The 25,284-nt window shown below is 38.5% G+C and overlaps 1 protein-coding gene across 1 annotated transcript in view; it reads right to left on the reverse strand.

The window, feature by feature from the left end:
* LOC127956971 (centrosomal protein of 112 kDa-like) overlaps positions 1–15,147 on the reverse strand; it is a 143,050-nt gene extending 127,903 nt beyond the window's left edge. The window contains exons 1-3 of the mRNA XM_052555306.1: positions 15,144–15,147; positions 13,446–13,564; positions 6,020–6,218 (exon numbers count right to left, since the gene is read on the reverse strand). Of these exons, the coding sequence (XP_052411266.1) occupies positions 6,020–6,218; positions 13,446–13,564; positions 15,144–15,147 (322 nt within the window). The remainder of the gene's footprint in view (positions 1–6,019; positions 6,219–13,445; positions 13,565–15,143) is intronic.
* Between the last annotated feature and the right edge of the window lie 10,137 nt (positions 15,148–25,284).

The following is a 25,284-nucleotide window of genomic DNA, read 5'->3' on the forward strand; positions in this document are numbered from 1 at the left end:
GAGTAATGGGAATTTTTTGATCCAGGTAGTGGAGATGGGTAGGTTTAGGGGTGGAAATGGGATCCAGGTGGTGGAGATGGGTAAGTTTAAGGGGTGGAAATGGGATCCATGGGGTGAGGCTGGGTAGGTTTAGGGGGTTTAAATGGGATACAGATGGTGTAGATGGGTAGGTTTGGGGTGGAAATGGGATCCAGGGGTTGGAGGTGGGTAGGGTTAGGTGTGGAAATGGTATGCAGGGGGTGGAGATGGGTAGGTTTAGGGGTTTAAATGGGATCCAAGTGGTGGAGATGGGTATGTTTAGGAGTGGAAATAGGATCCAGGGAATGTAGATGGGTAGGTTTAGGGGTGGAAATGGGATCTAGGTGGTGGAGATGGCTAGGTTTAGGGGTGGAAATGGGATCCAGGGGGTGGAGATGGGTATGTATAGGGGTGGAAATGACATCCAGGTGGTGAAGATGGGTAGGTTAAAGGGTGGAAATGCGATCCAGCTGGTGAAAGTGGGTAGGGTTAGGGGTGGAAATGGGATTCAGGGGGTGGAGATAGGTAAATTGGATCCAAGTGGTGGAAAATTGTAGGTTTAGGGGCAGATATTGGATCCAGGTGGTGGAGATAGGTAGATTTAAGCGTGGAAATGGGATTGCAGTGGCTAGAGATTGGTAGGTATAAGGGTGGAAATGGCATCCAGGTGTTGGAGATGGGTGAGTTTAGGATAGAAATGGGACACAGGGGGTGGAAATGGGTAGGTTTAAGGTGGGAAAGGGATCCAAGTGGTGGAGAATTATAGGTTTAGGAGGGGAAATGGGTTCCAGGTGGTGGAGATGGGTAGGTTTAAGGGTGGAAATGGGATCTAGGTGGTGGAAGTGGGTAAAGTTAAGGGTTGAAATTGGATGCAGGAGGTGGAGATGTTTAGGGGTGGAAATGGGATACAGGGATTGGAAACTGATGGGTTTAAGGGGTGGAAATGGGATCAAGGGGGGGGGAGATGGGTATGTTTAGGGGTGGAAATGGGATCAAGGGAGTGGAAATGGGTGGGTTTAAGGCATGGAAATGGGATCATGGGGAGGGGATGGGTAGGTCTAGGGGTGAAAATGGGATCAAGTGGGTGCAGATGGGTAGGTTTAGGGGTTTAAATGGAATTCAAGTGGAAAAGGGATGCAGGGGGTTGAGATGGGTATGTTTAGGGGTTTAAATGGAATCTAAGTGGTGGAGATGGGTATGTTTAGGGGTGGAAATGGGATCCAGCGAGTGGAAATGGGTGGGTTTCATGGGTGGAAGTGGGATCAAGGGGTGGGAATGGGTAGGTTTAGGGGTGGAAATTGGATCAAGGGGGTGGAGATAGGTAGGTTTAGGGGTGCAATTGGGATCCATGGGGTGTAGATAGCTAGGTTTAGTGGTCTAAATTGGATCCAGGTGGTTGAGATGGGTAGGTTTAAGTGTTGAAATGGGATCCAGGTGGTGTAGATGAGTAGGTTTAAATGTTAAAATGGGATCCAGCTGGTAGAGATGGGTAGGTTTAGGTGTGGAAATGGGATTCTGATGGTGGAGATGGTTAGGTTTAGGGATGGAAATGTGATCCATGGGGTGTAGATGGGTAGGTTTAGGGGTTTAACCTGTTAGCCAGAACCCCCCATTATTGGACTCACAGCTGAAAGTGCTATACCTAACTTATAATTGTAACAGTTTCCTACCTCAGTGTGTTACAAACACAATTTTGGTGTCTTTGGAAAGAAGACACTTTGGGCTTTACTTTTTATCAACCAGATTTGATAATGCTCAAAATATTAAAAGTTATAGACACTGAAGTGCCTTGAATATTTTTTTTTACCACACTTAATTTTTTATTTTATTTGATATGACAATGTCTAGACCCCCACCCCCCAAATATAAGAAAATATATTTCCCAATAGTATTTAAGGCTTCTGCAAACTATTTAGTCAGTAAATATACCATTGCATGATTTTTTTTTTCAATTATAAAACACTAGACAGAAACGTAGACATCATATAAGTGATTTATTTGAGCACTAGAAAAATACAATAAGAATAATTTGAGTAAGAAAAATAAGAGTAATAAGAAAATTAAAAAAAAGATTTAACTTTGTTTGCCAATTACAGAAAATTCTGAGATTGCTAAAAATGCAGCATTTACAATGAATTACGATGCAAATAAGTGCTGATGTGCTGATGGCCACTTATACAGATGGTAATAACACAAATGTGCCATAAAGTAAATAATCCACTCTCTCTATTCATATAGACACCTTCAATTTGATAGCCGTGATCATACAGTAATAGTGAGCTGATTTGGGCTGATTTGCACTCAAACAGATTAGTAATCATGCAACAGTGATCATGCAGATACATTCACATTCAACATAAAACACTCTCTCACATATATAAATACTGTTGAAAAATAAAACAAACAAAGAAAAAGGCAACCCCGTGGATACCATTTCCACCCCTAAACCTAACAATTTTCACCATCTGGATACAATAAGATAAAAAATCCAATATATAAAAAAAAAATAAGTCAAACATTTAGATCTGAAACATGTATTCTGTCTTTTTACAAAGCATTCTGTTGCTGCTGAATAACATGAGCAAACATCAGCAGCCTACAAAACACTGGAAGAGGAATTTTGCCTGTGCTTTAAAAAAAAAAAATACCATAGCAAAAGCATCTAGATTAGTATAAATTTCAAATATTAAAATGTTAAAGACAATATAAACAGTCAGTAATAACATAGGAACAAACAAATCAATTGGCAATATCATAAATAAATACAACTAAACAAAATTTCAGGTACAGAAACTGTAATTAAACGTTTAAAAACACTGCACAGTTTTCTTTTTATAAATAAAATAAAGATTAATCAATTAAAATTATTAAATATATTCAGTCAAGATCAGTGAACGCTGCACACAAACAGGGCACAACTTTTTTTCCATTCCTGCAATTAATAATTTTTTAATCAAATTGAAATGCGAATGCAGGAATTGTTAAACAGAATCAAAATGCACGCGTCTTATTGAATACCCAGTTCTTGGAAATGGATACCGGTTTTTGATTCCCATCCATATTTCTTACAGATTATTGTTTGTGTTAGAGATAAATAAAGATCAGATAAAGATAAATTAGCACAGTACCAGGACAAGTGATTGCATGTGTAAATTAGTCATACCTTCTCTATATTATTGTGAAGCTGTGGGTTGTAAATAGGTTAGTTTCTTCAAAAGTAGAAAAATATGCAATAATAAGTTTTGATATTCTAAACTACTTTAAGCTACCTGTGATAAATCACAGGACTGCGCTGACAACTAGTTTCTGCATTCCTCTGTTCATGCGATCTTCACAGCTATTGTTTATATGAGTGTTCGTGCCACAATGCAGCTGCGCAAACATGGTAGCTTGATATAATAATACACATCTGATCATCTAATCGCTTAAATGGACGTGGCAGGGTCAAGTGGCTACACAGGCGGTAGTATGCTTTTAAGGGGGAAGTATTAACAGGATAAAAAAACGAAATAACTGACATGGGATAATTACGTCGGTTGGAATTTCTGAATTTCGGTTTCGATTACTTTTCGATTAATCGTCCAGCCCTACTATGTGAGGTATTAGGGACACTTAATATAAAGGTGGGACCCAATGGGGTCCATGTTTTGAGCAGTTATAACTTAGCAGCCAAGTTAAAAATTATTTCTACTTCTGTAATATGGCATAATTCTGTTTGAAATGTGATTTTTTTTTTTTTTAACTGTTTATTTTGATATTTTCTTACAGAAAATGTACAGAAAAAAAGAACAAGAGAACATAGTTAAAACAACAATAAAAAAAAAAATAATAAAAAAAACACCATCAATCCATATTATACATATAATCCATATTAATCAATACATGTCATTGCTTGCCAAACACATCCTAAATAATCTTTAGGGGAAAACCAATCATTTACAAAAATATCCAGGGTTCCATCCAGTACATTATGCAGTCTTTCGTATGGTAACAGTGAAAAAAGTTTTTCACGCCACAGAGTTAAAGTAGGAGGGTGTTCTTTAATCCAAACATGAAGTATGGAAAGGCAAGCAGCATAAAGCATTATAGATATTGTTTTTGTTTCCAGTACACAATTGTTTACACCAAGAATACACACTCTGGGATCCAGTGGCACTTTAATCCCAAAAGATCTTTCAATTTCCTGAACAACAGAAGACCAGAATGAAGCAATTAAAGGACAGGTCCATATTAAATGGAAATAAGTTCTGTTTTCCCTTTTACACTTCAAACAGAATTTTGTACATGCGTCATATTTACTTCGAATTAAAGGAGTCACATGCAACTTCTTAATAATTTTATATTGTACTTCATATGATTTGTTTGATTTGGTAATTTGTCTTGCATGATCTAATACTTTGCTCCATATCTGGTCTTCCAGTATAACACCAAAATCAAGTTCCCAACTTTGTTTAATATTTATTAAACCTTTATTATTTGCTGTAACTTGATCATAAATATATGTAATTGCTTTACTTTTCAGTGCAGCTGTCTTTAATAAAATACTATCGAGCACATTCGTTTTCCTACCTTGTTTATAATAGTCAATAGAATTAAGGTAACTTCTCATTTGTAAATATCGAAAGAAGTGGACTTGAGAAATATTAAACTCATGCTGTAATTGTTCGAAAGACTTAAAGGGGGGGTGAAATGCTATTTCATGCATACTGAGTTTTTTACACTGTTAAAGAGTTGGATTCCCATGCTAAACATGGAAAAAGTTTCAAAAAATAAGTTGTACGTTTGAAGGAGTATTTTTGTTCCCAAAATACTCCTTCCGGTTTGTCACAAGTTTCTGAAAGTTTTTTTTCCGAGTATGGCTCTGTGTGACGTTAGATGGAGCGGAATTTCCTTATATGGGTCCTAAGGCACTTCTGCCGGAAGAGCGCGCGCTCCCATATAGCGAGGCTGAGCAGCACAGACATTTCACTGATCAGAGCGATTCACTGATCAGAGCGAGAGCGTCGCGAAAAGTCACAAAAGAAGAGTGTTTTTGGTTGCCAGGGCAAGACAACCCTGCACAGATTACCAAAAAAAAAACAGCATTAAGGGACCAGTGGATGGAGTTTGTTTTTACAGAGCATCAACGGAGTTGTGCAAGTGTTTTTGTTTGTTCCCTGCATTTCGAAGATGCTTGTTCACAAGGCCCAGTATGACGACGGATTTGCGTATCGTTTATTTCTTAAGGATGATGCAATCCCAAGGAAAAAGGGTCACGATTGTGTGTTGGAACCGCAGGCGGTGAGTTAAACTGCTTCAAATATCTCTGCCTCCTTGTTAGTGCATCCCCTCCCATGCCGGAGACCCGGGTTCGAGCCCTGCTCGGAGCGAGTCGTTGCTGCTTCTGCTTTCGTTCAGTTTCAGCCTCGGGATCTGATTCTGGATCATAAATAAACGGCTGAATCTGACTGTTAGCCATGGTTTGTTTTGGATGATGGGTTTTCCCTCACGGTAATGTCACAGCTTCCAAACGCTCTCAACGCAAAAGCCTACTGGCGCTCATGATTCTTTAGCTCCGCCCACACGTCACGTCTCCAGATGGTCGTGTTTTTCCGGGAAAAATCGGAACAGACTATCTTTCTCTTATGAATATAATAAAACTAAAGACTTTTTGGATTTATGAAGGATGCAGTACTACTCTATATGTACTCAAGATTAACAGGATATTGAGTGAAAACGAGCATGTCACCCCCCCTTTAAGAGCATTGTCTGCGTAAAAATCTAATATTCTTGTGATACCAGCTTCTCTCCACTCATTAAAACCAGCATCGATACAGGTATATCTAAAATCTGGGTATGAAAAATGGTATAAAAAAGGTGTGAGCGACTGACCCTGAGCTGTTTTTGTCTCCTGTTTTCAGCTTCCTGTATCTGTTGTTTGAGATGAATGAATATTTATGGTGCCGTACATCTTTTTTGGAGCAGAGCTATGATTTTACATCAAAACTCTGCAGTTGCGAACTGTTGTATCTGAGCTTTTCGACAGATAGGGTGGTTTTCCTGTACTTGTGGTTGGCCTCTTGAAGCTCACCACTGATGGAGGCGATATGAATCTCCAACTCTGCTTTCTCCTGAGTGACCTTCTGCTGGAGCAGGTTCCCGTTCTGCACCTCCACCGAGAGCAGCTTCACCCGTGTCTCCAGCTCATGCAACACTTGCTCCTAGAGGAACCAAACAGAAAAAGAAAGATAAGCAAAAGGTACTGAGGAAGTTTTGTTGAATGGTTTATTCAAATATTTCACACAGTGCTGGAATCCATGTGTTCGCAGTTACGCACACAATTATAAATATATTTTCTGAAATAGTAAGGAATCTCTGGATCCAAAAATAGAGGATTGTTTTTCATGTTAGCTAACTTAGTATATAAGTATAAAAAACAAAACTACACATGACTGAAAGCCTTAAGTGAGCAGAATAACATAGGTGGACTTTAAATTATTAATTGCTGCTTTGAACGATTGCGTAATTGTGGCATCCATAATTGTAAATTGTGATTATTAATTTGATTAATTGTGCAGCCCTAATTTCCTGTTTTTATTGTATTTTTGATCAAATATATTGCAACCTTGTTGATCATGAGAGACTTTAAAAACATTAAAATATCTTAATTTTATATATATATTTTTTTAACTGGTACAGTAGATCACAACTTTTTCAAAAAAGTAGCTTTGAGTGTAAATGAACTACTATAAATTATGTGTAGATTGTATCTCGACAAACTACATCTTCACAGTAGCTTCCCAACACTGATTTACACTACACAGAGACAGCAGAGAAAGGCAGTGAAGATCTCCTGAATGGGGAATTCTTCTGTAGATGTGTTAAAGTTGAATAGTTCAGTAACAGTGAGCTTAAACACCTTTCTAACCGCATTCATGGCCACCACACCATCCTCATCCACCTTCAAAGATCACTGGAGATCATCTTTCAAACAGCCTCAGATCTGATGCACCTGTGGGACTCTGTTTTTTTGCACAACCCAGAGCATTCTTAGAATGAAAATGAAAAAGGCATGTGAAGCAGATCAGCAGCTAAGCATGGCTCAGCACTCAAAGAACATCTAGCATGGTCTTCTTCATTAGAAAATGAGACAACTATATCTGACGAAACACAGGAAAGAGAAAACTTTCCATGGGACAGCTAGTGCTGTTAAACCAAAACCAGATAGTCTGCCTGAGCAGAGCTCAAACACACACACACACACACACACACACACTCACACACACATGTGTATCATTGTTAATGGAGGCCACTGTCCCGTGCATGGTGGATGGAATGCTGGCTGATATGAATGATGACAGATTATTGATTGAAGATACACAGCTGAAATAATGAAAATGGACAGTGATGAAAAGTACAGCTTTCTGAAGGCAAACGTCAGTGTCAAATGCTGGAAAATAGAATTTTGTTAACGGCCAGTGTGAAATGTAGCATGAAAGACTTGGGCTTGTGCTATGATGCAAGCTGGTAATTAATACACTGACCCTGATAGCACATGCCAACGGCACATAAGAAACGTCTGGTCACAGAATGAGCCATTCAACATTCCGCATAGTTACCCATACTTAACTTTAATTGTTAATTTAAGTAGTGAGTAATATTAATTACCAACATGAAGACTAGGGCTGGGGTTAAGATAAGGGTTTATACATTTACATTTACACCTTTATCCAAAGTGACTTACAGTGCATTCAGGTTATAATTATTTTATATATTTTTTTATCAGTATGTGTGTTCCATTGGAATTGAACCCATGACCTTTTGCACCCCTAATGCAATGCTCTACCACTGAGCCACAGGAAAACTAGTAATAGTAGTATATTAATTATGCGTAATTACTGTTATTACTACAGTAAGTACATGTAACATTTGTAACAAGGACACTCTAAAATAAAGTGTTACCATAATTATAACTCTTAAAGATCTGGATTATTACTTAAGTGTTTACTAAAATAGTAGCTGCTGGGTAATATATGTCATGTTGTGGGGTAAGCTGTTTGTAGTAAATTTGTCACTTATCTTCTAATTTCATGAGGCTAAGAAAAAAAAAACATTTAAGTTAACATTTTGAACTAATTTAAGTAACCACAATCACACATCTCTCAACTTTATCTGCCTTAATTAGTGAACTGTTTTTGAGTGTCAGTCAAAAACAGCTGTAGATGTAAATGTGATTGTGATAATACCCTCTTATTGGAAAACCCTCTGCATGAGACGGGACAGGTATTTATCCTTTTAATCACACATGCCCTCATCTGTGAGCACATCTCACGGGCAGGAGGATGTTACCTTTAAAAGCACTTGCTCCACAAAAGAAATGTGGAGAGGATCTGCATTCCCACACACACACACACACACACACACACACACCACCACCACTCTGAAGACACGAATCAACAATTGTTTGATGAATACTCAATGAAAAAAGATGCATACCTCATCAGGCAGAGATATTGTTGGCTCCAACTATGTTTATCTTCTAGATTTAATAGGGGTATAAGCTACACTTCAATAGCTTTTAAAAATTTAAGAAATCTAATAATCTAGGTTACTTTCACTAGAATTGCTGTAAAAATGTAATTTGTATATAACCAATTTCACCTGCTGAGATTGTACGCAAAATGAAACAATGACCCAACAAGTTGCTGAATACTGAATAGAATAATCTAATTTTCCATGATAAGACTCCTTTAAGCGATCGCAAACCGAAATTTTTCAAGAGGCAAATGAATATTGCTTGTGCTTTACTTTTGGAGTCAAATATGCAAATGAAGGATCATTCAAATGATCTGCCCCATGAGTACTGAGATTTGATATCACAATGGAAACGCTAGATCACATGTTAAACATGTACGACGGGGGCTAAATATATTTGTTATACGTTTTGCATCTCTAGGTCTAACGCTGTCTACACTGGGCATGACTGAGTGGATGTTCAAAATCTAGGTGTCTTCATGTCAGAAGTATGATGGAAATAGAACTTGGCATTTGATTACTGGTGACCCATTGTGTCATGCCCCTTGCATCCATTGTAGACAAGGTCAAGTCAAATCACATTTATTTATATAGTGATTTAAACAATACAAAGCAGCTTGTCAGTAATAAACAGGAAAATAACAGTGAAAATAAAGTTTATAAATCATGAAACAAATTTGATTCAGCTACCACTCTACTGAAGACAAAAGTTTTATTTTTCAGCATGAAATGAAATCAATGTTGATTAAATTCAGAGTGTAATTGTCTGAAGACATAATGTTGAGACTTGGTTCATTCCATCAATGTATATTTTATTATACCAATGTTATAAATGCTTAGATCTTTCAAGTGATAATGATCATAGTGCATACATTCCAAAAATATAAGTTCCAAAAGGTTTTTTTTTTTTTTTTTTTTTGGTTCCCTAAAGAACCTTTCAAGTAATAATAACAACAATGACAATATGTAAGGCTGTTCACATTTTGGGTCTTTTGTCTGCTCAAGTGCTTTATTTCAAATAAAGACACATGCTTAATTTTTCAGGAATGTCTGCGCCGCAGTGAAATAAAACATCTCCAGTTTTCAGAAAGCGCACCACAGGTCATGTATCAAGAGTCAACATATCACCTTCTCCTTCACCCAAAGATGGAGGAACAGCTGATCATAGCTGTATAGGGATGACCATTTTTTAAATAAATTTAGTATAAATTTAGTAGCAGAGCTACTGCAAGTTACTTTCAGTGCCGGAGATCCATTGATCCTTTGCTGAAACTTCCACATCATCATTCAGAGCGCAGGTCATGGTCAAGCTCCCAAGTGTTTGGAAAGGAGGAGAAAGCGGCACGGCTAGTGTTTTCAACACATTTTGAGGCGCAACATGTAAATGACTCCTAAAGCACCTTTTGTGCAATGGAATGTTTTCTTGGTCATTAAAGGTTCTTTATGGAAGCTTTATTTTTAAGGTTGTAGTTTGATTGTTTTGGACAAATGAATGCACTCAGAAAAACTTAGACTGGCTGGTCTTCACGTCTCTTTTAGATACAGTCTGTGCTGTGTCATCAATGCATTTGAAGTCATCAATCTCCATTGAGCCCTGACTGTGATGAATATGTATCTTGTCATCAATATTCAATGTGCTGCTTTCTCTTTTGACGATTGACATTTGCACCACTGTTGTGCACTTCAAAACTTGCCAATCAAGCCACCAATGAATATTAGGAATAATAAGCAGAAGAATGGCTGTGCCAGCTTTTGACACAGTCCCATGTAAACTTACAAGCACCCATTGGTGCTCCAGTCTCTCCCCTCCACAAGATATGAAACATGGACGATGTGACTCCGCCTGGCATTGAAGAGCTTTTTTGAGAAACCAGGATAGCACCAGAGTGTGCTGCACAAAAGAATGATGAAAGAACGAAAGATAGACCAAGGCTTTTAAAGGGTGGATATTGTGACATCAAACGCAAAGTAGAAACAACACACAGCATCTGACAACAGCAGCCTGTGAGGAGAAAAGAGGTAAGACAAGAGGAGGAGGGGAGGGGGGGTATGGGTTTAGAGGTTGGCGAGGTCAGCCTAAACCAACAGAATGGGAGAACCTAATTTCCAATGACAGAAGGGCCTTTCATCTGGGGCCCTGCCTGAAAATGTGCTGTGTTTAATTATTAAAGAAGGGTCTTACTCTGTGGGGTCGGCACACATTTGAAGTCTCTTAAATTCAGCCCTGCTGACAGAACGCTGCCGGCCGTCACAGTGTGTGCCCTTACCTGTATGACAGCCACTGAATGCTAATTTGTAACAAGCAAAAAACTTTTTAGGCCTGTTCCATGGACGGACGCGTGTCCCAGCTCATCTTAGAGCACCACAGTGCTTGGTCCCTCTAGTGGGGTGGCTTCAATCAAAGGCATGCTTTGTTTCAGGCAACACCCTGAATGTACACACAAGACTAAGTTTACTAGGTGAGAGGAGAGGAGAAAATACAAAAACAAAGAAACGTTCTCTACAAAATAGACACAAATTATTGTCCAATGTTTTACGAGGGTATCTTTCTATGGTCCTGTGGCAGTCACAAACCTCAGTACAAATTTTTTCTTTAAATGTATAAGCCATTAAACCAGATGGGTTGCTGTCCAGGTTGGCAGCTGTTAGCATGTCAAAATGTTTGAACTGTTGCTTCGTAGGCTTGGTTATACAGAGATGCTATAACACCATCAAACAAAAGTGTTGATAACTGAAGACAATTAAACAGTTCTGGTGATCTCTTGAATACAATAACCAATCAGATGTGTTTGTGTTCCACTTACTGCTCAAAATGTTTGAGTTTTCGTTTAATGCTTTGTTCTACTTGCGTGTAAACCATCTCATTATAACAAGAAAAAGTGTAGATGCAATGTAAATAAGACTCATTGTGCAGTGTAGTCAGCTTCAGTGATTATAACGTACGTTTTCACAAGAGTGCGGCAGAACTCTGCAAGATCGCGATGAACTGAATTTGTTTTTTTTTTTTTTGTGATTATGAGTGATTTGATTCTGGACATAGGCCAAAGTCATTGAAGAAAGACTATGCTGATGCCCTCTTGCTTCATCACTAAGAATGGCACTAGTATTTTGCAAAACATTTCGACTTCCATTTTGACACATTTCAGAATGCAACAACATGTAAAATTGAGCACATGTATCTAGAAGCTACATAAAGAGTGTGAGGCATGGCACATTTCCATTGAACAGTGTTGAAGGGATGCCACACGTTTCAATATAATACTGAACAGTACGATATGACATGCATGGTTAAATATGGGCTTGTAAATTGCATTTTTTTTTTCTCTTTCGGCTTTGCATTTAAATTATTTCTGTGCATTTTATTTCTCTCCGAATTGGATCTGCTTGTATGTGCCCATGCATCTACGTACTGAGATGAGGAAACGCCTCCCCGCTTCACTTATAATATACATTTGAAAAAGCAACACATGACAAACATCTTCCCTTCTAATTGTCAATTAGCAATGGACTACAAATAACATTTATTATAAAAAACACCCACTTGAAGAACACCAATAAGCCATATAGTATTATAGTTGTGTGTTTACTGTCTTCATGTTTGATCGGTTCATGTGATTCTATCTTTTTTTTCATTCAGTTACAGCAGGGGTGTCAAACTCAGTTCATGGAGGGCGACAACTCTGTAGAGTTAAGATTCAACCTTAATTAAACCCACTAGATCCAATCAAGCCCTTCAGGCTTATTTGAAAACTACAACAAAACCTGCAAGAATTGAGTTTGACACCGATGAGTTCCAGCGATAGCAGTGCCTTTGTCCACATTAGGGATTTCCTGCAACCTCATGAGTTCTATTACTTCTGTGATGCATGTGTGGAGTTTCTGCGCAAAGACACCCTCCAGCTTCTAGTACGAATGAAAAAGACATTACGTGTTTACAGAGGTCAATAATGCCCATTTCATCCTATTGTTGTTAAAAATAGGGAAAAGGAGATTTGAAGAAGACATATGATAATCCATTTTTTTTCCCAGCGTTATTTTCTTTTCTTTTTTCAAAACACTCTGATGTGCCAAGCAATCAGAACTGAACCCATTCAAAATGCTTGGTTAAAAAAAACCAAGGAATGTATTGAAAAGGTTGGTGTCCTCCAGCAGCTCCTGGATGTTGTCTGTGTGCTTCTTCTGTAGCTCAAACTTTTCTTGTTCCATCTCTGCCACTTGTGCCATGCAACTACCAGAGAGGAGGAACCAATCATACAACATAGATCAATAAAATATAAACTTTTCAAGACTCTGAAACTGTAACGTCTATAACATCAGGGCCCAACAATAAGGGGGTTGTTTTTTTTTTTGTTTTTTTTTATGCTGTCACGACTGGCCAGTAGTTTTATGTAATATTAAAGCATAGAACAAATACACATAAACTACAAGATGGATCAGACTGCTTCACTACTTTACAGTTTGTTTGTTTTTTACTTTTTTCTCCATCTTTACAATCCTTTCCACTATTTGGAAAAAGAATATATATATAAAAAAAAATGTTTTTGTACGACATAAAAACAGATGATCACACTGCCATCTGCCCATCCTTAATGTTGAGCCCTGAACATGAATCCTACAGAAAATTATGTTTAGAACCAGAGAACAAAGAGAATGTTTTATCACGCCTGAAGCAAGATGCCCTTCAACCAAAAGCCTGTAGATAGGCTGGATTCTCTGGGAAAACCTTGAGTTTTTCTATCTCTGCAATAAACACACACTTCTACTGAGTACTCGAAGAAGATAGATTTTTTGGATTCTTTCTCATACTCAAACGGGACTGGCCGAGCTCTAAACTCTAAATGTTCAGCATTTAAAACTCCGGCTGCTGGAAGGATGGGCCTGTGGAAACCTGAGCCTTTTCAACCCTTCCTTACCTTCTTCTCCCATTCGTTTTTCAGAGATTCAGTACTTTGATCAGACCTTTTCTTCAGCTCGCTGATCTCTTTCTCTTTGGTCTGTCGGATGACCTGGGACTCTCGCAGCAGACTTTGAACTACAGGGGAGAGAGGGAGACATATACAAACATTCCGGCCTGGCCGCAGGGCATCTCTCTGTCTGCTTACACCCCAGGCTGCCCCGAACGGCACCACTCTTCTTGACTCAATAAATAAATAAATAAAAACAGTAATACACAACAACGGGTATGGAAACAAGAAATTATACAATATCTTTGTGTTGCATAAGTTAAGGTGAAGTATATTACAGCAGAAAGCCAGTAAAGATTACGTGTTTTGAGTGATTTTACCAGTTAGGGAGTCTAGACAAAAAATAAATAAAATAAAAACTGGAAGATGTGCGAAACTATGCCTGACACATTCCACATCCACATTAATGTCATCCTTAATAAATATTAAATTGACTGAAGACTTCTCTCAATAAATGATTAGCATTTTTTAAGTTAGAACTATTTTACATGAATATGAAAAGTGTATTTTGTGACATCAGGGGCTCATAACTAGGTCAAAGGCCAAAAAAAAAAAAAACACCAACAGCTGTTTGAGTAATTTGGCTCTAACAAATACCTGTCACTGACTTGAGAAATATGTGGAAAGGCCAAAAATAAGACATCAAATCATAGACCCCGCTTTTCCTGAGTCGTAAGAAAAAGCCTCTTTGTTTGTGAGTGGGGTCCATGCTTTATTACACGTCTGTTTACAAGGTGCAGCTTTCATTGCTTCAAGTACAACATTTACAGTACGTTTCATGTTACAAATAGTGCACGATGACTTTCTAAGTTTATGGTTTGTTGAGGCTGTGACATCACTGACCATCTGTCAATTGAGTGTTTCTGGTGTGTTCTGCACTGGTTGAACCACGTTGTACTGTACATATACAGTTTGTACTGTATATTCACAGTCCTAGTTTCATTTTTTGAATGACGAATACAGACTACTGCCACCTGCTGTCGTGGAAAGTTATTTTTTTCTTGCAGGCTCAAAACTGCAAACGTTGTGTTCAAGTGCAACATTTTGCCAAGACACTAGGCAATATGAGGCGTCAACACTGTCTGCTTTCGTCATCGCTAGTTCTTTGATGTTGATGTGCTGTGTCACAGCATTTAGAGGTTTGTTCAGATCACTAACCCTAAGCATGAGCAATAGTAATAGTGATGCCTGCATTAGCAAACAACTCTACAAACAAGAAGCCACTAAGACACTAAGAAGACGGATGACAGAACATTTATGTTCCAGACTTTTCAGCTAATCTAGAGCCATAAATAAATTTCAGTGGGAACAGAGTTTAAATAGAGGTTTGTGGTGCTTCCATATGACAAGCTAATGCTGGCTGCAGATTACAGAGGATAATGTTCTTATTCACAAGCATGACCATGGAGGAACTCGCCCTCTCCTGCGTCACTGAATGCAGGAATTTGCTGCTTTGAAGATGATGTTTAGCGGATGGGGGTTTGGGGGTGGTGGGCAAGATCCCCATTTTTGGCCCTTTCTTCGTTTAAGGCTTTTTGCTTAAGTATATTATCTGTAACAGAAGTGTAAGCCTAAAGCAAAAGGTTGACATACCCGTATGAATCTCATATTACGCTCTGGAAAGGAAGAACACTCCAGGAGACATACCCATGATCCCACTGACAAGTAGTAGTGTTTTGGTCGTGAACAAACCAAATCATTCACTTCTGTCCACTGACATTTTTTCACACACTGAAGTGCTTCACTGCTTTTCACTGCTTTATAGGACTGATTATAGTATAAGCAAACAGGATATCATTAGCATATCACTATATTTTTTTGTGAAGAGGGATCTGGTGACTGACATAACTGAACGATAAAGGGGCACTGATTCATTCAGAAGAAATGCACATTTATGAATGTGTAAAAATTACTTATAACTACATAAAATTAAATAAGGATGTTATTAGAAGTAATAATGCATTTAATTAGGCATTTTGGTCCCTAGCATACCACAACAGTGCTCACCATGTGTACACCACTGCTCTTGTATTTCGAATCAGAACCAGAGTCAATGATTCAATGGCTCACTCTTAATACACAAAAAAACAAACACATTTGTCACCATCTATTGGTTTAATAATGTAAATGTGCAGAATGTAGGGCTGTGTGATATGGGGAAAATATCTAAAAGCGAATTTTTGTGATAGCTATTGCAATTTGCCAGCTTTAGTCAATATTTAGTAATATTGTCAATAATGTGCAGCACAGTATGAGTATCATTACCCTGCTTAAAAAAAGCAAAAATTCTTACAGTTTCCATTAAACCATTAAAAAAAAAAAAGATTATGGATAAAAGGAAATGGAGTGATCTCTTCACCGAATACAGTGTTACATATTCGTTGCATATGCGTCTCAGGAGCATGTTGAGTGTTAACATTCCAGACTCTCTGAAGCTTGAAAGAGGGTTGCCGGTATCTGAGAGGACTTGAGCCACAGCTCTGAGAAACTCACTCATGACCTTGTTCCTCATATCCTAAAGACCTCTGCAGTGGGCTCCCAGACCCCAATGGACTGGTTCTGCGAGTCCTAAAACAATCTGCCCATTGTGCAACGCAGCACAGTCTTTCGATGAACCCAAGGAATTTAGAAATCTTTTGTGGTCGTTGCGGAAGTTAGCCAAGTGCAACCTGTATTTAGCAAGCTCCAAATAAACAGCAGATCTGCTGGGCTTGTTCCTAAGTGGCGGTCCAGTCTTGTGCCTTGAGCTGTGGGCGATAAGATGCCTGGGCTGAAGGTAGGGTGGGAGAAGGGCGGGCGGGCAGTTCAGAATTGTGTTTTATCTGATGCTGCACAGCAGAGAGCCGTTTGTTCAGACTGCTCTAACTCCTTTGATGGCCTGACCTTCTACATGCCGTCTGTGTCCAAGTGGGAGTTCAAAGGCTGTTGGCCATTGTTTCAGTGAGGGTGGACAGCGGCGTTGCGACCAGGGGTCTGTAAATCTCAAAGGACCCTACAGAGATCAACAGCTTAGAGGACATGACAGGGCACATGCACCGGCCCGGTCACCCCTGGACACCAATGGACAGCACTGCGCGGCATGTGTGTGGTGTTTATAGGGCCTTCAAAGAAAGATGCACCTGAGCAAATATTGACATTCTCTGAACAAGTACATCTGAGTCTTTAAGAACTAAACAACTGCGCTCATTAAGAGGAAAGCAGACACACACAAAAAATAACAAAAAACATATGTACCAATTAAGATTTCATGCAAGGGTGATTGCACAGAACAGTGAATTAATGAAAGATCCACAGGAAGCTATTGAGGTTCAAAACACACTGGAGAAACTAAGCAAGAATAGTCTTCAAAGGGCTTCGGCAGCAGTAAGAGCTCCTATTTACAGATGTACTCTCTGAGGTTGGGGGTGATGGTCTCTCATGAGGCCTAATTCAGCAGTGTTTAGTAAAGAGAGGTTGGACATCACTGGCGAGAGGACCATTTAGCGCTGGTCTTTCAAACACAGATGCAACTTCATTCAAACCAAAAAACCTAACAAAAGTTATTATTTATTCCTTCTGAAAAGTCAGCAAGCCCATCAGTGGATTATTTATCATTGCTTTTTGTCCATCAGAAGTGCACTCTGTTGCTAAGCTCATCATCCTGCATGCCGTTTGTCTGTGAAAGATGAAAGCTTGCAGCCGAGAGTGGGGGAAAGAGAGAGCGTTAGGAAGGTGAAAGGGAAGTTCATGGAACATTTAGGGACACACACAATTTTCCCATCGGCTCCTTAAAGAGCTCTTTTCGGAAACACAGCAGAGTCATAACAGAGTGTCAAGGACAAGGTCCAGAGGACGTTGGACTTTTAAGGATGCCATGAAAGACAATAGTCTGCCAAGAATCATGTTCCTGCTTATAAAGGGGTGGGGATCCATAAACATCTGTAGACCTCGGTCATTTAACAGACTTTATTAAAGCAGAATTGAAGGTGTGATGTCACTGGGACTGAATAAAACAGACAATAAATGTGAAAGTCACAGAGGAGACACTGACACAGCACATGCTGACTGTTATGTTTCTGGAGGAAGATATGACCTGTTTGTTCATTAGTCCTGCTCTGGCCTGAATGATAATAAATCCAGTATCACTAAAACAATATCATTTTAATGAGAGAGACAGCCATATTTGATGTTTGCAGTACCTACCTAACCTGCAAGATGTGAGCAGTCAATCTGTCTCTCATCAATGTACTTGTCATCATAAACCTTTAAACATTTTTCTCCTCTACCAACAGCTCATGTATCTATTGTTTATGAAGAAACATTATGCAATAAGCAAAACTTGGAATTATGAATTTGTTTAGGGGTCAAATTCCCTTGTGTTTAATATTTAATAATTTTGTTATATAAAATGTCTTGCTTTTGCATATATTATATAAAGTTTAGTTTGTACATAGTTTTAAGAAAAAGATATGGAAATCTCAGATTGAAGGCATATGCAAAAAATACATTTTAACCTTTGGACCAACTGTCACACGCAGGTATATGAGCTCACACTTGATGTAAACATCAGCCTGATGTAAATGCATTGTGAAACAATGATAATTATAACAAATCCACCTTGCTTCTCATACGAGTTTACATTTGTATTACAAGGACATGGATTATTTTTCTAAAACCCTTTTTTTGTGTTCATCTGAAGATAGCTAGTCATATACAACTGAGAATTTTCATTTTTGCTTAAATTATCAATTAAACTTAAGTATTATTTTACAGGTTAATCGATTAACAAAATGTTTGTTAATTGCAGCCCAAGATTTGTCGCAAACTGTCATTCATCTGAATCTCAGCATCATGCTTCTGCTGGCTCCTCAGTGCATCCTCTTGATGTTTGGCCTCCATGACTTTAGTTCTCAACTCAATCTACAAATGAAGAACGGATGGAGGACAATAATGTTATTTTGTTCTCTTAATTCTATGTAGTAATGCTACTGAAGGTTTCTTGCAACAAATACTTAATTTAATGCAACTAATTAACTTTGGTTTTCTCTCTGACCAAACAGAACAGGCTGACTTTGCTACTGTACACACTATGGCATCTATATGCAAATTATTAGCTATCCTCTGCGATAAAGGTGTAATTTCACAATGACATTCTTTAGGACCAGTCAAGCTCAATACCAAAAAGATCTTGATATGTAAATGTGGGTGGCTGTTTGTTAACGACCTCAATGCAGTGATATCATACTATAATAATTTCTAAACAAACTCTTTTGGTGGTTTAGTCTCAGTCTGGGTCTGGGTTGACTAGAGAGAAAGTTTGTCTACACAGCACATCAATATCACATCAAAAATGTCCAACTTATTTCCAAAGGAATGCTTTTCATGACATGACCCATTTATCAAAAGGCAAAGCATAGAAATATCTGAACTACAGTGTTCAGTTTCGTTTACACCTACAGGAAAACAACGCCCACCAGAGTCTTTTTTTGTTTGAGATCAGTCATTGAAAGAGGCAGTTAAGAATCTGTGCTGTTAGACTGATCAAAGAGCCTATCTGTTCAGTAGGACACAGATGAATAATACTGGACAGGATGTGGCAGATAGAGGAAGATAGAAATGTAACCACACAAATAATGACAGTTGAACTGTACTCATTAGCATTGCAACACTGACACAGTTTACTGTATGGTTTCAAATCTGATTCTACTTAATGAAGTCATTATTACATACATTAGCCTTTCTTTCAGTACCTTGAAGACCGATATAAAACAATTACTCATGAGTGATTTTGAGCCAGTAGCAAGCACTGCTATTTAACTTCCCTCAAATAAAGCGACCTCAGGCTTTTAATAAGTCTCAATATTTCAGGGATCAAAAGTTCAACGTTTTTCTTGGTTACACTTTATTTCGATAGTCCACTTTAGACAATTTACTGACTATAAGTAACTTTGTAACTACATGTCAACTACATATCAACTAAATCTCAGAAATTTGCAACTACATGTCTACTAACTCTCAGAGTAGACTGTTAGGGTAGGTTTAGGGTTAGTGTTAGGAGTAGGTTTAGGCTTAGTATAAGTTGACAATAAGTTGACAAAGAAAGTGTTAGAAGATATTAAGCAGACAGTCTACTAATACTCTACTAACTGCTAGTTGACATGTAGTTGCAAAGTTACTTACTGCTAGTAAAATGTCTAAAGTGGACTATCAAAATAAAGTGTTACCTTTTTCTTTAGTGGCCTGTTAAAACGTGTCCTGAGCTCTTCAGGTTCTCCAACCCACACACAAAAGAGAGGAGTAAATAAGCACACACTTTTGCTCACACAAAGTACAGCTGAAACTTTCGTCACGATGGCCGCTGGTCATTCCTGAAGCGGTGTCTTTCTTATGTATTTTGGGAAACATATTTTGATGTGGCATGAGCAGGATTTGTGTGTGAGCCTCCCAGCCCTCTGCCCCCTCTGCCAAGTGCTGCCACCAGCGTGGGACACGATCTATTGGCTCATCAGATCCTCTGCAGGGCACTATATGGCCAGAGTACAAGAGTGCAAGAGAGAGATCCAGACGTCTCTAGGCCACAAGAACATTCACAGTGCCACAGGCCATTTCTGCTGTGTGTTAGAACAGACTCTTAGAACTGACAGGGAATACGCAACTCAGCTGGAGTGTCACTGATGGGAGGAATGCTTGATCAACCAGCTAATTACAGTTTAATGGAAACATTTCTTCAGTCTTCAGTCTGAGCATTTATGTTTTAAAGAAAGAATAGTCCTGCTGCCATGCATTAAATCGCACATGCTGTACTACACTAATCTTTATTTAAAACACGTTACTTAATGACATCGACCTGTTTTCATCAGATGTTTCAACATAATTGGTATATTGTAGTTTGGTTGAATAGAGAGACCGCGGTTTCACATAACGTAGTTGAATAAAATATTAACTGAATTGTAAAACTATTTATAACATATCACTCAGCCCTAGTATATACCTCAGTGTCATTTCATATTCAAGCCCAATCCATGAAGACATCTGATGTGTTTTACGTAAACAATGTATTTATTTACACATCAAAAACATGAATGCAGCCCAGGAGGCCTTTGACAACTCCAGGGAGAGATAGAGAAAGCATTGGTTTCTTTGCCTTCTGTGATTCTCCAAAGCTACTTTTCTGTGAATTAAGTGCGTATAGTGTGTAATATAGAGCACATCAGCTGCTGGTGTCTACCTGACAAGAACATTTACCTTTACATAGAGCACACCATCCAGCAGCACTGAAGTTTGTCTCATGGCAGCATTTTCTGGAGGCTAGAACAGATCTCATAAGAGCAAAACACACCGTTTGCTACCGTCACCTGCCCTACTTCCTCTCAACCCTGAGAAACAAGACCCGCCTCACGTTTTGCGTACGATTCTTCTTGTGCAATCTCAGAGACCACAGGAGACCTGTCAGAGGAGAAGATTGCACTGATTGAAGCCATGCAGTCAAACAGATCCCGGCAGCACAGATGCAAACGTGGGCGGCACTTTTTTTTCTTTTCTTTTTTTTTTTTTTTTTTTTTAAGCTTCAATTGGTGCTTTTATAAAAGTTTGTCAAACTACATCAGTGGCGTTCTGAAACTCTTGTCTGAAAAGGTGCGGAGGGAGGCGCACACCTCCGGGTTTTCAGTTTCCCTGGAATCAGTGAAGTGAATGACATTGGTGCTTTTACTCGCGTTAAACTCACAGAGACGCGGCGCTTTTTGAAGAGCAGAAGGAGAGATGGAAGGGTGGAAGGAGGAGAGATGAAGACAGTGCGAATGAGACGAGAGCAGCTGTTCTGTCTTTTCTTTGCCCAATGTTGGTTTCACACAGTTCCTCAGGGAATATCTTCACAAAACGTCTTCTACGTTTTAGCGCCACACTGCGGGTTGAACCTGTGATTCCAGCTTTTTTGAGAGTCAAAATCTGGGTGACTGTTCAGTGTTTGGATAAACACCAGAAAGCTTCCTCGGTCTACAAAGGAAAAAATGATACGTCATATCATCCAGGTGGATGCTGCACACTGGCAGTGCTCGAGGAGAGACCCCTCACATGATTGTAAAGCACTTTGGGTGTACAGCAATACACAATAAAGCACTATTTGAATGCCTAATTTATTCACACACATGTATATGTGATGTGATCTGGGAAAACCCGTCGGATGTCGCACTGGGATGTTTTCAGGAAATTCTTAAAATAGTCGTATGTAAATTTTTTGTTAAAATTAGGGTTTCATTCAATTATTATTCTATAACATCTTGTCTATCATCTCTGAAAATATCTTGGCAAAAAGCACTTGTTTAGTGCAGAAACATAACGATTTATTACAGCAAGCAGAAAAGGCTTTGTCTTTCTCTCGTGTTAAGAACACGCTGTGGAGGTGCTTTCTTATAACAAAAACTAAATTAACACAAAAACAGCTAACATATCAACAAAAATAAATCATGTGACATATGTAATAATGGCGTATCAAAATTTCCAACCTGTCCTCCAACCAATACGCTTGTATAGGTCGTTTGTCCAAATCCCTGAAATACGACCCATCAGAGCGTATACTACAATTGCGCCCCTATCGACAAAAGGTTGTTTTCATATTAATGTTTTGTATTCTTTTATTTGCACTCTGTTTTGTGTTTCGTGTAGCTCAGTTGGTAGATTATTGCGTTATACCTTGATATGTAATCATGCTGTCATGGGTTCAATCCCAGGGTACGGACGTTCACGTATATGCTCAAAAAAACATCATTTAGCATGATTTCTGTGAGGGTTAGGTTTAGGGGTGGGGTTAGGTGTGGTCATTCGAACGAATAAGCCACCTACAGTAGTAAAATATGTAGGAAATACTGTGAGATTGGTGTAAAACGCCCACACATTGCATTTAAATAAAAGTGCGTTTTGATTGGTATTGACGTCATACGTCATGTCATCCAGACGCAACGCGATACTGTCATTATTTTTACGCCCGCTAGAGGGCGCTTAACTTTAAAATGTAAATATAGGTCGTAATAAATGCTTGCACAAACGATCTATATGGTCGTTTTTTGTTGGAGGACAGGCTCAAAATTTCACCATTAATTGGGTTTTCCTAGATCGCATTGCATATATATTCACTGCATTACAACTAATATATTAGCATTGATACTGAATCACTACACTATATTTCCCAGCAACGAGGAGGTAAAATTACTGTTTTTGAAGTAACTAACCTTACAGCTCTATTGTTTGTAGAAAGAGCAGGTAATTCATAAACATAACTTTCACCCCCCCCCCCCCCACCACCTCAATAACTAATTCAAATAAATGCTATAATTAATTTATTCAAATAAATGTGATCATACCGCCCTACTTCATCTCTCTGTCTGACTGAAAGTAGACAGAAATGTTAATGCAAATGAGCCTTATTTTTTTACCTTTTTGAATATATATACACCAACATACCATTATACCATTCATTTGTAATAAACACTGATATGCACATACATCCGGTATATTTCTACAAAAATACCACAGAGACATTTGTGTGACGCTGCAAACAAATCACTGGTTTGACTCAATCGGTTATGACTCAACTAACTGACATCAATTCATCAAATGATACATCTACAGCTCTACATGTTAACTTTAATGGTGTTTAGATGCTTTTGCTATATGTCCTACCAAACAAAGAAAAAGTAGTAAAACTTGACAAAGTTTTTAGGACAAAAAAAATGTATGAAATAAAGACAGAACCCATGATTTCAGGTTACAAAGAAAGAGTAAGCACTGATAGCAAGGCACAGCGCCAAGAACACACAGCAAGAGAAGTGCCGATGATGAATAATATAACTCATACAAGCTTTGTTTTTCTCAAGCCGCAGCTCCACAGTCATTTCAATCAGAGACAATGAAGGGCAACACATGCACCATTTCCCTTCATCAAAGCCTAGCAGCTCCCGAGGAACGTTTGACTCACCCTTCACCCCATTACCTGGGAACGTTTCTTCAGCCTTGATGTTCACTCAAGCAAACTTCTTGGCCTGCCATTGCTGCCACCTGTTATTAATTACCAAGCTCCACAGCCCAGCGCAGACGCTATTTACCCTGCTTACAGTAAAACAATGTTGCTACTTATCTCTGAATCTCTTCGCTTTAAAGTATGTAGAGTTAATTTGGCGGCTTTATCTTTCAAACGGCAGCCCTGGAGGCTCAAGGACTGTTTCAAAGACTATTCAGCTGTTTGTGAAATGGCTGTATTCTAGTGAAGACAAGGGCTGATGATGCTGTATGACTGAAGTTGACCTAATTGAGCACTGCTGCTCATCCCAGAGGAAGTGTGATTACAGCAGTTCACGCTCAGTATATTCAACAATACCAGTCAAATGACATCAAAGAGAAGCTTGTTCTATGGGATTTTCAGCTTAAACCCACATACAGGGGGAAACTGTCATCACAAACAGAGTTTGTACAGCTCTTAGGAGAAGTCAGCGTCCCCAAACAAGCGAAACTCAGAGGCTGGCTTTGGTTAGGTGTGTGAAGCTGTCATCCAGCATTGCTTTCTGGCGTTTATTAAAAGCAACCAGCCATCATAGTGCATTTATGTAAGAAGTGGAAAAGCGTGTTGGATGACAAATCTCAACAATTACAGCAGCACTGATGAAAACCATCACTGGTTAAACGCTCAAAGTGAAACTTTTGTTTTCATTTAATTGTGTCACTCCAAACCCTTAGGGATGTCTTTCTTTTGTGAAGAAATGAAGATGTTTAGCAGAATCTTTGTTCTGTTCTTTTGCATGCGAAGAGTCTAAGTCATTATTCACTGCAATTTTCAAATTCAAGGGGTCTGCGCCCTTTTGAAAGCAATCACAGCACATTTCACTTTGCACTTTGGGAGAACATCATATTCCTACCTCCTTATCAGCTGTTTTTTACAAGACTTGATTTGTTGTAAATCTAATGATACAAAAGAGAGAGAGAGAGAGAGAGAGAGAGAGAGAGAGAGAGAGAGAGAGAGAGAGAAGTGCATGCTGCTGATGGCATACTAACAAAAACAAACATGCTATAAGAACAGTTGTTCTACAGAATTGTTAGCACCATATATCTGAGTAATGTCATTGTTCTGCTTTTCAGTGGCCAGAACTGAAATGCCAAGTTGGCCATTGTATTTGCAGTTTTTTTTTCACTACACAATAAATAACTTTTTATATATTTAACCACTTTAGATCTATTTTTTATATCATATTTTTTTCTGAATCTTTCTTAAATTCTTACAACTACTGTCTTTTGTATTGTGTTCCCTTTCTCATAATTTGTTTCTTTGTTGTTTATTTTACATCATGTTTTTACTGGAAATCACACTTCAGTTTGGGGACAAATTATCACTATTAACTAACTATTAACTACAACTTTTGGCTCAATAAACTGCTAATTTGCTGCTTATTAATAGTTTGTAAGGTCATTGTTAAGTTTAGGAATGTGGTAGGATTAAGGGATCTAAAATATGGTCATGCAGAATAAGATATTTATATGTGCTTTATAAGAACTAATAAACAGCCAATATTTATGCTAATAAACAACTAGTAATAGTGAGAACTGGTCCACTTGGAATTGTTATTTAACTGTAAATGCAGTTATGGAGAACAGTGATGCTAGGAGCCATCAGCACTTACAGGGGACAGAGGGATAGGGTTCTCACAAAGATATCTGGGGTTTTCTATCTGTAAAAAATAAGACAATACAACAAAATCTTACTCTCCTCCTCTTCTGGTAAGTCCCCAACACCTCCTGTACACCTCTGACCTCCTTTTATTTG

The sequence above is a fragment of the Carassius gibelio genome, chromosome A3 (assembly GCF_023724105.1).
Source record: "Carassius gibelio isolate Cgi1373 ecotype wild population from Czech Republic chromosome A3, carGib1.2-hapl.c, whole genome shotgun sequence".
Classification (NCBI taxonomy): Eukaryota; Metazoa; Chordata; class Actinopteri; order Cypriniformes; family Cyprinidae; genus Carassius; species Carassius gibelio.